At 30.9% G+C, this 14,308-nt stretch overlaps 1 protein-coding gene across 2 annotated transcripts; it reads left to right on the top strand.

Annotated features, from left to right (window-relative positions):
• Nucleotides 1-2,358: 2,358 nt before the first annotated feature.
• LOC134281037 (uncharacterized) lies at nt 2,359-11,757 on the top strand. 2 transcript variants are annotated; one of them, XM_062763499.1, is made up of 13 exons: nt 2,359-2,680; nt 3,189-3,410; nt 5,797-5,995; nt 6,368-6,497; nt 7,752-7,866; nt 8,111-8,296; nt 8,490-8,558; nt 8,677-8,912; nt 9,035-9,255; nt 9,571-9,674; nt 9,879-9,907; nt 10,996-11,055; nt 11,275-11,757. In XM_062763499.1, exons 1-13 carry the CDS (start codon nt 2,473-2,475, stop codon nt 11,623-11,625), a joined length of 2,130 nt encoding a protein of 709 aa, XP_062619483.1. In that variant the 5' UTR covers nt 2,359-2,472; the 3' UTR covers nt 11,626-11,757. The 2 variants fall into 2 exon arrangements, with proteins under 2 accessions (XP_062619483.1, XP_062619482.1); XM_062763498.1 differs by having other exon boundaries at nt 2,360-2,680; nt 9,851-9,907.
• The last annotated feature ends 2,551 nt before the right edge of the window (nt 11,758-14,308 follow it).

Below are 14,308 nucleotides of genomic sequence, written 5' to 3'. Positions count from 1 at the left end.
CTACACGGCCTTCACTTCATGTCTTAGTACGAGTTTAATTACTATATCTTAATTACAACTGTATTGTCTGGCAAAACCACAGAATAAATTAAGATTCAGAGACAAATTACTGTTTTTGACTCTCTCTCTATCTCTCTCTCTCTCTCTCTCTCTCTCTCTCTCTCTCTCTCTCTCAAATATGTTCCCCTGGAAAACCTTCCTCATATACAAAATGGCAAAAATAAATCAATAAATAAATAAAATTTGAAATTAAATTTAAAATTCATTTACCGGTAAGGAAATGTGTCGCCTACTTTATAGTATTTTCTCTACGTACTTTTTTTTTTTACATTGCTGTTTTTTTTTTCTATGACATAATTTTCATTGTATTTTATTCTGAAATGTGAAAGTCCACAATTTATTATTCCCAGTGTCCGTAATTTTAAATTTAATAACCATGGAAGACATTGAAAGAGGAGCCACAAAAAACCTGCTTTGTAATATATCTACGCACATTTAAATATTATATCCCTTCGCAACGAGGGCGGGGGGGGGGGGGGGGGTTAACGCGCTTGTGTGTGTTAGTTTGTCCTCTGCGAAACGAAAATATTTTAATTAACTTGCTTCGGGATGGATGTCAAATGCTATTTTGACATAAATAATTATGTTCATTGCGAGGGGATGCTTCGATTTACAATGCCTTTCAGCTTGTTTGTACTTGTCTGCTTAGCTAAGAAAAATGACGACTATTAAGTAATCTTATAGCATTACTCATTCCTCTAATTTTTACATTTAATTAAAGAAGAATAAAAAACATAATTTCACCTTCAAATAACTACATCGTATATATATATATATAAATATAGACCTTTAGAGCATGTTTTTTTTAGCAGCTGAAACATTTTTATAAACATATAGCAGTCCATATATATTAATATATAAAAGAATACACCTGGTTATATATTTTCAATTTATTGACAGGTCTATTGATGAAATATATACCTTCGATTTGAAGGTTGGAAATAAAAAAATCCTTCTCTGGATCATTAATAAAAGCGACTATTGACTATATGCTAAGTAAATAATACAAAGACCCGTTTAATTCCAGAAATCTTACCGTTTGGTTTCTTGTTAACTTCTTTTTAGCTCACCTCGACGAAGTCGAGATGAGCTTATGCTATACCCCCGGCGTCGGCGTCCCGGTAAAAGTTTGAGGAGCAGGTCCATTCCCAAGTAACTATCAGCCCTACCCGGACTAAACTTGTATGGATGATGCACCAAGGAATGGATAATCAAAACTTGCTTCGGATGCTGGATGTGTCCTACATTTTCCAGATGACCAGGTTAAAGTTTTTGGAGCAGGTCCATTCCCAAGTAACTATAAGCCCTACCCGTACCAAACTTGCATGGATGATGCATCTAAGGATGGATAATCGAAACTTGCTTCGGATGGTGGATCTGACCAACAATTTTCAAACGAGTGACGAGGTTAAAGTTTTTGGAACAGGTCAATCCTCAATGAAATTTAAGACCTATTTAAACAGAACTTGGTTGAATATTGTCAAAATAAATACTTACTGTTAAACAAGATGTGTTTGTGAAACACAATGCGCCCCTAAATTTAAACATAAAGGTCACAGTCAAGGTCACAAGGCCATTGATCTTGGTGTCATTTGAAAGAACTTTATTAGTGAAGAATGCACACCAAACATGAAGTCTCTATCTCTAATATTTCAAAAGTTATGGTGAAGGTTCAGCTATTTTTAGCATATAAAAAAGGTCACAAGGTCATTGTGAAAGGGCTTCATTGTGAGATATTGCAAAAGTTAAAGTTTGCCGTCAAAAAAGCTATATTTAGCGTATAGGTCATAGTCAAGGTCATAAGGTCAATGATCATGGTGTCTTAAAAAAGCTTAATAAGTGTTGTATGTATACCAAAAACGAAGTCTCTATCTTTGTTCGTTCAAAAGTTATAGCGAAGGTTAAAGTTTCCAAAAAAACCCTATTTCCCTATTTTTAGCATATAGGTTACATTCAAGGTAACAAGGTCATTGACCTTGGTGTCATAATTCATTAGTATAAAAATATGTCTCTATCTTTTGCAAAAGTTTAAAGTTTGCAAGAAGACAGACAGACAGGACAAAAACAATATACGAAATTTATGATGTGAAATTTGCATTACTTAAATGATAACATTCGTCGAGGTGAGCTTCATAATCTTTGATTACCTATGTTTTTATAATGCAAATGTATCTTTTGAGGAAGAAGAATTGAAGTTTGGGAAAATTTTGAGAGGTCATCGAAATTTAAAGACCTAAAGCTGTCATGTCGTGGTAATAAATTACAGCGCCTAATAAGAAGGCGTTACAGCGCATTTGTTTCTGGAGTGTTCTTGTGGAAACACTAAAGCATATAACAAATGACTCTCTCTTCGTAACAGGGGAAACATTTCGCGGCTTCATGCGTTTCAGATGACACTTTGCTTGACCAAAAATGCATTCTAAAATTTTTCTTTTGATTTTCTTGATTTTGGAATCTGTGAATGCTCAATTACAAAATAGCAGAGTCTATCTAGATAAAATATCAAGTCTGTATGTTCCAGCGCGTTATGATTCCAATGATTTTCCGAAGTTTAAACTAGGGAAAAATGCAGCTGAGCAGCTTGCCTACGATCCGGTGCAGAAGCTTTTATATGTCACAGGTATTGTGATGATTTTTTTTTTAAATACTATTTTCAGTTATTCATTTTTCATTACCATGTGTATGTTGTAAAAAAACAACTAATCAAACACGTTTTATTTTTTCAGACATAAAAAAATCCTAAAATAGCCATCACACTCATTTATGGTTTTCTTTTTGCAAGAGTATTTTTTTGTGAAATATTTCAAGAAGTTGTTTTAAAATTCTTTAAAGAGGTCATCGAAAAAAAAAAAACGAGTTAAAGTTGTAATTGAAAAAACACAACAGAAAACAGTGCATTTGCCGAGTTCCATTTTCAAAATTCTATTTAGCAAAAAATTGTTATTTTAATGTTACATTATTGATCTTTTGTCCTTCTTTATTTTCAAACAAATACAATAACTACTAAGCACTATTACTGACATTAATTTTTATTTCTTGATAAAAAAGACTGAAAATGAAGCATGACATGTGCAAACCATCCAATTCAGACAAAATGTTAATTCTAATTTACACATTTGTTATTTCAGGCGAGGAGAGGCTCTCCGCTGTAGATTTGTCCAATCCTAACGACCCTCAAATAGTTTACCGAAAACAGTTCAACAAAATGGACCCAACAGATGTGGAATATTGCGGAAATCATGTATTTGTTACTGTTAACAACGACGAAAATCCAGAAGAAGGGAGAATCATGGTGTTCCGGAGTTACAACAGAAGACATAACACCATGCCTATTGTACTTAATATTGTTGGTACGTTTTTACTGTAAAATAAAAGACTTCACCAAATTTTGGTAAGCTGTAATTTTCATTATGCATGAAATAATTAAAGCATTTATTTTCAGAGATGGCCAAAAAGGTATTTTGGGGGATTTTTTTTTTATCGTTTGTTTGACTTCAAAGTTTCATATTGGTGTTTCTTTAAGTAAAGTGTAGAAAAACGATCATAGTTAAGTAATTCTGATTGCCAAAATAAAAACCCGTGGCCCTTTGCACAAAAATTCTTACGATCAATGCTAAAATTTTCCCCCATTCTACAACAAATATCTAAGCTGCAAAAATCTTATTTTTCTATAACATTATATAATGATAACTTATGATATCGTTGTAAATAATTGTTTAGAAAAATATCTTTCTTAAAACAGAAATGTAGATGCAGGATGGAGAAATGTTAGTCTTACAGTCGTAAGATTTTTTTGTGAAAAGGGCTACTGTCTTAAATTAGCATTTGATATTAATTTAAAAGACAATTTTAAAGGAAATTTAGAATTTAAAAATTACTGAATTTTAATAATTTTTTATGATAATGCTAATATTTGTCAGTTTTTGAAAATCACACTTCATTGGATACATGAAGTACATTTAAAAATCTGACAAATATTATGCAATTAACTAATTTGCAGAGAATTCTTTTTTGTTTCAGAATAATATTCATGAACGTAATTAGTAATGGTGGGATCATAAAAATCTAATAAAATATGAATGTTATAAGTTTCATGATTCATCAACACAAAAAAATTTTAAAAGTCATTCCATTAAACTGCTTTCCTTTTGTTACTGTATTAAAGCGTTTTGTGTTTAACGAGAGATTTGAATGTTTCTTTTAAGTTAAATTTTGATTCTTCAAATTATTCTCAATTCAAAATTGTCTCTAATATTCATCAATGACAATTAAGTACACGGCATTCTTACATTTGCGAATCTCTCTACGCATAAGATAATGCGTACATAAATATTTTTCTGAAGTTTAAACCTAGTTAGGACAAAAGCATAATCGTGCGAAACATCTTTGTCCAATCCACACATTTTTCCCTTTAATTATAGCCCTGATTTTGAAACTTTTTAAAGTTTGATAACTTAATTAAGGATAATGTGTTTTCCTATAAAGTATAATGTTTGGCAAATGTAAAGACAAATTAACATAATCAAATCTTTATATTCTCATACTTCATCAAGTTTTATATGTCGATGTAAAGATATTTAAAATAGTTATCAACCGAACTCTTTTTTTTTTTTTTACTTTATCAGGTCACCTGAGTCATCAAGTCAAGTGACCGATTGCTTTATGCTTCCGTCCGCCATCGTGTGTCGTCCGTTAACATTTTAACATTTTCACTTTCTTCACTGAAACTGCTCAACCAATTTCAAACGTTTTTGGCATATAGTATTTAATGTGAGGGGGAACAAATATTGTGAATTTCATTATCCCTGCCCCCTGGGGCCTGAGGGGTGGGGTCAAAACCATTAAAATTAATACAATCTTTAAAATTCTTCTTTACTCCTGGACAAAAAGCAGTCAAACCGTTGACATGGTTGTAATAAGCATTGAATACTCTACCAAAATAGTGAAATTGGTTGCCCCAGGATTAGGGCTCTAGTGCTAAGGTGGGGATTCGTTGAATATATATTGAAATGCATTATTTCTTAAAAAATCTCCTCTGCTTCTAGTTATTAAGCCGATTAACTACTAGTATGTACATAGATGTGGAAGGTTTCCTCTTCCAAAATTGATAATTTTATGACCATTGTGACACGGGGGTCTGGTGTTAGGGCGGGGCCCTAATGATTATGTTTTGAAAATGCATTAATTCTTTGAAAATCTTCTCCTCTGGTCCTGAGTATTATCCCAATGATCTAATTACACGGTTATTATTATGAGGAAGAGTGCCTCTTCCAAAATTGTGAATTTCATAGCCGCTAGGTCAGGTTTTCTGGTCTGAGGGCGGGACTATATTAAAATTACATAAAGTAAAAATATATTTATCAATTCTTTGAAAATCTCCTCCTCTGGTCCTTGGTATTATCACAATGATCAAATTACACGGAGACAGACGAGGAAGGGTTCCTCTTTGAATTTTTTTAATTTCATGGCCCCTGGATCAAGGTTACTTTGAGGGGGAGGCTCTAATGATTATATGCTGAAATTGAATTAATTCTCTGAAATCTGCATCTTTGGTTTTAACTATTAGTCAAAGATTTATGACAATCAAGGTTACCTTTTCCAAAATTATTAAACGTTTGAACCCAAAGTCGTGGGTTCCTGTGGTGTGTTTCATCTTCATATATGTAACACAGTTACCATTTATATTTCAGCTGTTTCATTTGTGTAGCACATATCAGTTATAAGTTTTTATTTCAGCTGGCCCCTCCCCTAACTCTTTGCGTCCCACCCCCTCCTGTGCGACAATATTGGTGGCATTAGAGGGAGATCCATTTGCCAGGGGAGGCAACCTCATTGACCCAGAAGGTGGAATTGGGGTGCTCAAGTTTCCGTCCAATTTCATCTCCGAAAAGACATACAGTTACCAAATTCTGGGTTTTGGAAAATTTAACAACAAGTAAAGTATTTTAATCTCTTAAATTTACAAGATTAGTTTAATAAAAATGCTGCATACATTATATTTTTTTTTTTGCCTTTCCCCCTATTAGATGGCATGTCCACAACTTTAGCTTTGATTATAGCAGTTTCTTAAAATTAATTATGGAATTATCAGTAAAAATCATTCAAATGTGAAAAGTTGCAATTTGACAAGTCAGTAATTTTTTTGAAAATTGTTTTCTACATATTCTTTACCTTAAGTGTCAAAATTAAAACCTTTCCTTATGGTGCAGTATCATATTCATCACAATTTGCAAATATTAAAATTCAATTTTTCTTTTTTATAATATTTAAAATTTGTTTAAAAATTAATATATAATTCTTTTTGAAGATATTCATTGTTAGCCAGGAGTGGTGTGCGTTATGTTTACACGGAAAGTGGCAGCACCTTTGCACAGGACATTGAACCAGAACAAATTACACTGAGTGCTGACGAAAAAAGGGCGTATGTTACCTTACAGGTAATTTTTATCTTGTATTTTTTCCCCTCTCATATTAATATATTATTTTTAACAAAGTTTTTGCGATGTTATTTAGAGTAGAAACTAAATTAAGATTTATTTTTCTCCTAGTAATTTTTTGCTATACAGAAGACCATGTATATACAGTAACTTTTCTTTCGTAATATCATATGATTAATCACCTGTCTTGCTTGCAGCTGACCGTCATAAAGGGCATGATGTATATCTGCGCAGAATTCTAATCTGATGAAGGAAAAAATAAACACTATTATATAATGCGTTATAAAAAAGCTGCATTTGCTAAATATAATGTTTTTTGTAAACTTTGCAATTTGTAAAAGAATTTTTTCCCGAAATTAAATCTTGTGCATACATATATTACGTCATTTGGTGAAAACAAACTTTAATTTCAATGACCATAAAAACTTAACAAATGATATACAATGCATAATGAACAGTTTTAATCTTTATATTAAAGCAATATATCGCTAAATTAATCAAAACCAACGATGATTATTGTGCAAAAAACACGACATATGCTTTTGATATTTATACCTTGAATTTTTTGTCATACATATTTCTATAATTACAGACAATGTCATTTCATGTCATTGAAAACTGGTATGCATATGAATAACAATAGAAATGTGACAAAACTGTTAGACCACCGTCTCAAAAGCTAGTGTCGCTCGGCATTATTTAGTATTTTTATGTAATATAATATAAAATCCAAAACCTGCATAATTTGGTTTTCTTATTTCTTTAAATATTACAAGAATCATTAATACATATAAAACATAAATTTAATGAAATATATATTAGGGAAAACTTTATTTTGAACGACAACCCCCCCCCCACACACACACACACAACTCGGTTTTCATAGCTTAATTTCCTTTTTGTTTTTGCACTTTTTAAAATCCTTTATTTTTTTTCTCTGGTTTCTGGCTTCAAATGTTTTACTTTCATTTTTACGGAAGATATGTATGTAACAGAACCTGTGCAATTTATGAAATAGCGATTTTGATTTCATTAAAAGTTGTTTTGGACATAATTAATTACAAACAAAATCAAAAATGTGTTTTTGTTTGTTTATTTGTTGTTTTTTGTTTCATACACAACCAAAGAAACCCAATATATTTAATATTACAAAAGATACTTAAATTAATAAACAAAGTCCAGATGTGTGGGGTTGTTTTTTCGTATTTTGTTTCAATATAAACTCAAAAAAGTTATCCAAAATTTATATTTCAGGAAAATAATGCAATTGCAGAGGTTGATCTGCTTACTGATTCTATAACACAAATCCATGGCCTAGGATTCAAAGACTGGAAGAATTACAAACTGGACCCCAGCGACAGTGACGGAGGTATTTAATAACCGTATAATTGAAGGATACAAAGATCCTCTCCCTTTCCATAATAATTCTTAATTTTTTTTGTTCATAAAAATGATTAAATATTTAATTCCAAAACCTGTAACTTGTTTAAAAAATACTAGGCCTTTTACAATGTTAATTGATATTTTTGAGTTTTTGGTTCTTTTATGGAAGCTTGGAAACTATAATTTTTAACTGAAAATAAAAATAAATTAATCAAACTTTGTGTATACAGGTATCCATATTTATCCTTATCCGGTGTATGGTATATATCAGCCGAGCGCCATAAAAACTGTGATTGTCGGGAGGAGGGAGTTTCTTGTAACAGCTGATGAAGGAGATGGCAAGGATTATTCCGGAAAGAAACTGACAACTCCGGGATTTAACGAAGTAAAAAGAGTACATGATATCACTCTTTCAGGTATAAATTACTATTTGAGTAATGTAGCATTAATTCTTCAATATTTTTTTAAATACAAAATACAAATATATAAAATATAATTAATTTTATGGTTCTGTAATATTATATTCATAGGACTATAATTAAAAGAGAATTATTTTAGAATTATTTTTGAGAATTATTCTTATCATAATTATTCATTTTTGTTTTAAAGAAACATCTGAAGTGTTACAGTGGGCCAAAGAAAGAAAAATTCCAAATATACAGAATGATGCCTTATTAGGTAATCATACAAATCTAATCAAACAAAACCTAGTTAAAAATGTCCCGAAAATTATGCCATTTTGAACCTGGAACATTTTACTTTGGAATATATATTTACCCATATTTGAATACTACAGGTAAGCTACAAATCACTACTCAAAATGGGCGTCTTAAAGATGGCACTTATGACAAACTCTATACTTTTGGTGGTCGTGGTTTCTCTGTGCTGAGCTCAGACACAATGAATCGAGTGTATGACAGCGGCTCAAGTGTGGAGGAATCACATGCATTACAGTTTCCCATGCTATTCAATTCCAATGTCAAGTCATCTGCAAATATATCAGACACTTTTGACACACGTTCTGATAATAAGGTATGATATAGCAAGAGTTTAGAATTTTGATAGCTATTATATTTGTTTATTTTATATATTTAAACTGAAACATTAAGTGCCAGTGTCTCCACTGCATTACTTAAATTTCCTTCAACATTAAGGGACCAGAATGTGAAAGCATAGAAGTTGCTTACGACGGTCAACGGGCCATCGTTTTCGTTGGAAACGAAAGACCAGGCTCCATTAGTATCTACTCATTTAACAATGATATGAGCGGAGGTACCCTGGAGAGTGTATACAATGGGGTCTGGACAGTAAATGGCACGTGGGGAGACGGATTTTCTCAAGGATACATAAGTGACCTGGATCCAGACGATATCAAGTACTTAATTAATAATATTGTTATAAAATACTCGGACAATCAATTCAGTATCATCTAAAAAATACATTTGGTTACACCTAACAGAAAAGGAAAGTTGAAGGACATTAATAAATTTTGAAATTCACGTACAGTAATACTAATATAGTATTATGATTTCTGAGGTCTAGTACCAGCGTGTTTATTAACTACATTTTTCATTGTTAATGATAGACACATGTTTGATATAAAACAAAGCATATAACTGTAACAAAAAAGTGTGACATAACTTGTAAAATTAAAAGAATTATCTAATACAAATGCTTTCAATATTGTTAGATACCTTTCTCCGAACCAGAGTCCTAACGGCCAGCCCATGTTGCTAGTTGCTGGTTCTGAATCAGGAACCGTTTCTCTCTTCAATGTCAAAGGAATGCAGAGTCGTAAGTGTGCTGAAAATTGATACCGGTAGTCAGTAACGAAGCTATGAAAAAGTGTCACATTCTTTTTAAAATTCATAACTTAAAGATGTTCAAACGATTAAAAATCATTATTAAAAAAATATTTAAAAGCTTATCTAAAAAGAAACTTCAAAAATGTTTCCTTTTCAATTTATAAGCTTTACCAAATCCACAAGTCAATTATAGGGTTCAAGTCAAGCCTCTCGAGAGTGAACGTAAGTATTTTGGAGAGGGGGTAATTGTATGAAAGAAATGTTAATATAAACTTCATATTAATGAATAACTTTATTTTCTGTTAGTATTTTAGAATGAGCATATACATGCACAGCATGACAAATTTTAACAATATACTGCACATAAATATAAAAAGAATTAGGTTAATTTATCATACATTTAGTCACTTGTTTGTAACATTTATATTTAGTTTAATAAATAAAATGATATATGCACATACATGTAACAGTTAGTTATTATTATGAATTTATATATTAACATTTCAGAATAACATATAATATCTGCACATAAATAACCGTAATATACACATTTAGTTTGTTAATGTATTTAAAATGTGATGGAATATTTATTGAATGTATACATATTTTAATTAGAATTGGACGAAGAAATCAAGGATTATCATTAGAGAATTACATTTCTGTTTTTGCATTAATTCTCCATTCTTCGTAATTTCTTATTTTGTTCATCATTTGCGAAAAAGAATTAAAAACATTCTACATTTATTTAATTGTAGTAATAAATAAAGGATATAAAAAAGTTTTGTGTTTGTTTTTTCAAACTTTTAGTTTTACTTTAATTTTGCCGTTTAAAACTCCCTTAATTTTGGTTCAGAAATGAATAACATCCTGTACAAAAGATTTGGTACCACCTCTGTGTACCAAAATTTATATATTTTGAAAAAGTAAAGAATTCAATAGTTTTATATAAACTATTTAACTTGCTTAATACCATTAAGTAAGGTTTTATTTTAATTATTTATTGAATTCGGTCAATGCAAAATATTTTCAATGGAAAATGATTATTTACTTTTTGTCCTGTATATTAATACAGTGTATTAATGTTTGTTTGTAAAAAAAGATGTGATAACTTTTTAGTCAAATCTAAAATATCTGTAACTTTGTGTATGTATCAAACAACAGCTATGTTGATATTTTCATTAAATGTGTGGCAAAAATGATGATTAATTATCTAATTTCTCGATATATCAAACAACAAACAAATGATAATTCAAGAAGATTTGAAAATGTTGATTTCTGATAAAATAACATTTAAAAATCTTGGATTTTAGCCCTTAGGGAAAGTTCCGCCACTGAAGCCACAACAAATACTAACAACAAAGGCGCCAAAGGTAGGCTTATTGTGTAATGTTTCTTTTTCTCTTAATGACATTTAATTTCAATTTTACAGTTCTCCTTATGCTGTTCTAGTAAGCAATATAAATTGCATTAGTTCTACAGAAATGGAAGAAAAATTGCGATTTTGCAGTCACTCTCAGATATATTTTACTTTTAAAAATTTATGACAATTATAATAATTTTCTTAATTTATGTTTCCTTTTCTAATTCAGGAAGCAAACAAATTACAAAGAAACCTAATAAATTTAACAGAAAACAAAGTAGGAACATTCAGCAGAAGTCCAAAAGGAACGCTAAAAGAAATAAAAAGTCCCTTAACAAACGGAACAGAAAACTCTCTCGGAAAACAAGAACAAAGGGCAAACTTTCTAGGAAAACCCAAACCACTAAAACGAAAAAACAAACAAAAGCAAAGAAATCAAAATCAAGGCAAAAATCAAAGAAAAAAACTTCAAAAAGAAAAGCGTCGACAAAATCGAAAAAACAGAAACGTTCGTCAAAATCGAAGAGGAAGAAAGGGTCAAGTAAAAAATCAAAATCGAAAGTTTAAAGGTCGGGTTTGAGGTGACAACATTGACTTTTCATTTAATGTCGGTCTGCAAAGTCAGATTACATTTTGGAAATTTGTGAACGTTCTCATATGTATTACTTCGTGTAATTAATTCCTCGTGTAATAAAACATGATACTTTTTGTTTCTAATGGCTTTTCTGTATTTCTGTATTGTATTATGAAAAGCTTGCACAAAATGAAGTTGAAGAAGTTAAAGTTGGACCAACTGCATTTTAAAAACCCTGTTCATTTTATGAATAACTTTCCCTATGGATATACAGTGTATAATTGAAGAAAAAAATTGAACAAAAAATACACGTATACAGTATTATGAACAACTTAACTAAAATAGCTGCCTAAATTTTAAAATTGATCTATTTTTGTGTTGTTTTTAATCCATGATTTATTTTTGAGATTCATTTGTTTACATTTTATCTATTACAGCAGAAGTTTCATTAATACGAGTTTTGACAGAACTCGTAATGATTTCTCTGCTGCGACTTTGAGTATTTCTCCTTTCTAATAGAGGTTTTCATATTAATATCGTTTTTATACACATTCATATGCGAATTGTTGAAAAAGAATTTCTTTTTAACCCTACAAAAACCCTAAACGTAAATTTATGATCAGGAGATGCAAGAAAAAAAAAACATTTTTTAGACCCATATTCTCAAGTGTCCTGCAACTTCTTTAGGTGGCTAATTTCATCCCCTTTCAATTATCTACACATCATGATAGAAATGGATCGATGTGCCAAAAAGCTGATAAAATGTTTGTCTTTAAGAATTCCTTTCAAAAAGTAGAAATTTAATTATTGTGAATATTTTATCCGACCCGACCACCACCAAAACATTCAGATATACATTGATACACTATGAAATTCTTGTCTGATATATCAAAGAATATAGCTTCTAACTGTAACAGTATCAATAATTTTTTAGCTCACCTGAGCCGAAGGCTCAAGTGAGCTTTTCTGATCAAAATCTGTCCGTTGTCTGTTGTCGTTGTAGTCGTCGTCGTAAACTTTTTACATTTTCATCTTCTTAAGAACCACTGGGCCAAATTTAACCAAACTTGCCACAAAGTATCTTTAGGTGAAGGGAATTCAAGTTTATTCAAATGAAGGGCCACACCCTATTCCAAGGGGAGATAATTATGAATTAGTGAAAAATTAATGGCATTTTTAAAAAATCTTCTTCTCAAGAACCATTGGGCCAGGAAAGATGAAATTCATGTAGAAGCATCCTCACTGATCACTTTTACATAAGAATATATAGGATTTTTAAAAATTTTCTCCAGAATTATTGGACCAGGAAAGATGAATCTCATATGGAAACATCCTCAGGTAGCATAGATTCAAGTTTGTTCAGAAATAAGAGGAAAGATGAATCTCATATGGAAACATCCTCAGGTAGCACGGGGGTGAAACTGGCTGATCAAAGTTTTACATGAATATATAGGATTTTTTAAAATTTTCTACAGAATTATTGGACTTCCTCAGGTAGTGTAATTTCAAGTTTGTTCAAATCTTGACCCCCAGGGGTAGGGCGGGGCCACAATGGCTGATCAAAGTTTTACATAAGAATGTATAGGAAAAATCTTTAGAAATATTTTTCTCCAAAACCATTCGGCCAACAAAGATGAAACTAATGTGGAAGTATCCTCAAGTAGTGTAGATTCAAGTTGTTCAAATCATGACAATTTTTACATAGGAGTATATAGAAAAATATTTTTTAAAAACTTCTTCTCAAGAACATCACTGGTTCTCCTTTCTGTTTCTTTAAAAACTAGAAATATAAGAAAAATCTTTAAGTGCCATGAAAATTATTCATGCATTGTTAAAAAATTTTTCCCCCAACAAGTAAGCTTTTCATGTGATTTGTGTTTTTTAAGCTATGTCATTTTATTTGTATTCCTTTCTCTTTTCTACTTAAAAAACGCTTGCAATTTTTCATTGAGCAATATGTCAATTTATTTGCAGAACTTTAAAAGATGAGAACGAAGGAGACACGGATATGGACCCTTTATGTTTTTTGGATTTTTGTTGTTGTTGTTGTTGTTGTTTAATCGTGACAATGAAATGCCGTACAAAGGTGGTTTAATACATTGTAATGTTCATAACATCCACATTTATGTAAAACAATCCTCATTCATCTACAATATTACTGAACTGTGTTAAGATGTACAACAAATATTATTGTTCTTTTATAAAGTGCATGCATTCTGTTCATTTATTTCTCGCATTTAAGGTGAATATTGAGTTAAAACTTAAAGTTCCTTTAAGTTCATAAGACTTTTTTTGCTTTTGAAAGAAATCGAGTGAATTTCATATTTATACATGTTTTTTCATTTATCTTGACATCTTACACTGCTTTTTGTAAAGGGCACTTAATATCATTGTGGAAAACAGTTCAAAGATTCTGTCGAAAACGAGGAACAAATTAAGCAGGTCAGAATTAAATTAGACGAAAAGTGAAAGATCAAGCGTTTTAATATGTAAATAAACATTGAATGCGGCACGTATTACACATGTTACAGAAAAGTGCTTGTCAACATCAGTAATAATTAATGCTTAGATCATGCTGTCCACGTTAATGAATCAAGGTGACTACACATAGACATAAAATCCTTATTGCAACACGACAACAACCTCGGAACAAGGATCTCTTGTTAACTGCAAAACAAGAGTTTTTTAT

The sequence above is a fragment of the Saccostrea cucullata genome, unplaced genomic scaffold, assembly GCF_032062105.1.
Source record: "Saccostrea cucullata isolate Sc308-1 unplaced genomic scaffold, CSIRO_AGI_Scuc_v1 ctg77, whole genome shotgun sequence".
In the NCBI taxonomy this organism is placed as follows: domain Eukaryota; kingdom Metazoa; phylum Mollusca; class Bivalvia; order Ostreida; family Ostreidae; genus Saccostrea; species Saccostrea cuccullata.
This window is presented reverse-complemented; position numbering and strand designations above follow the sequence as displayed.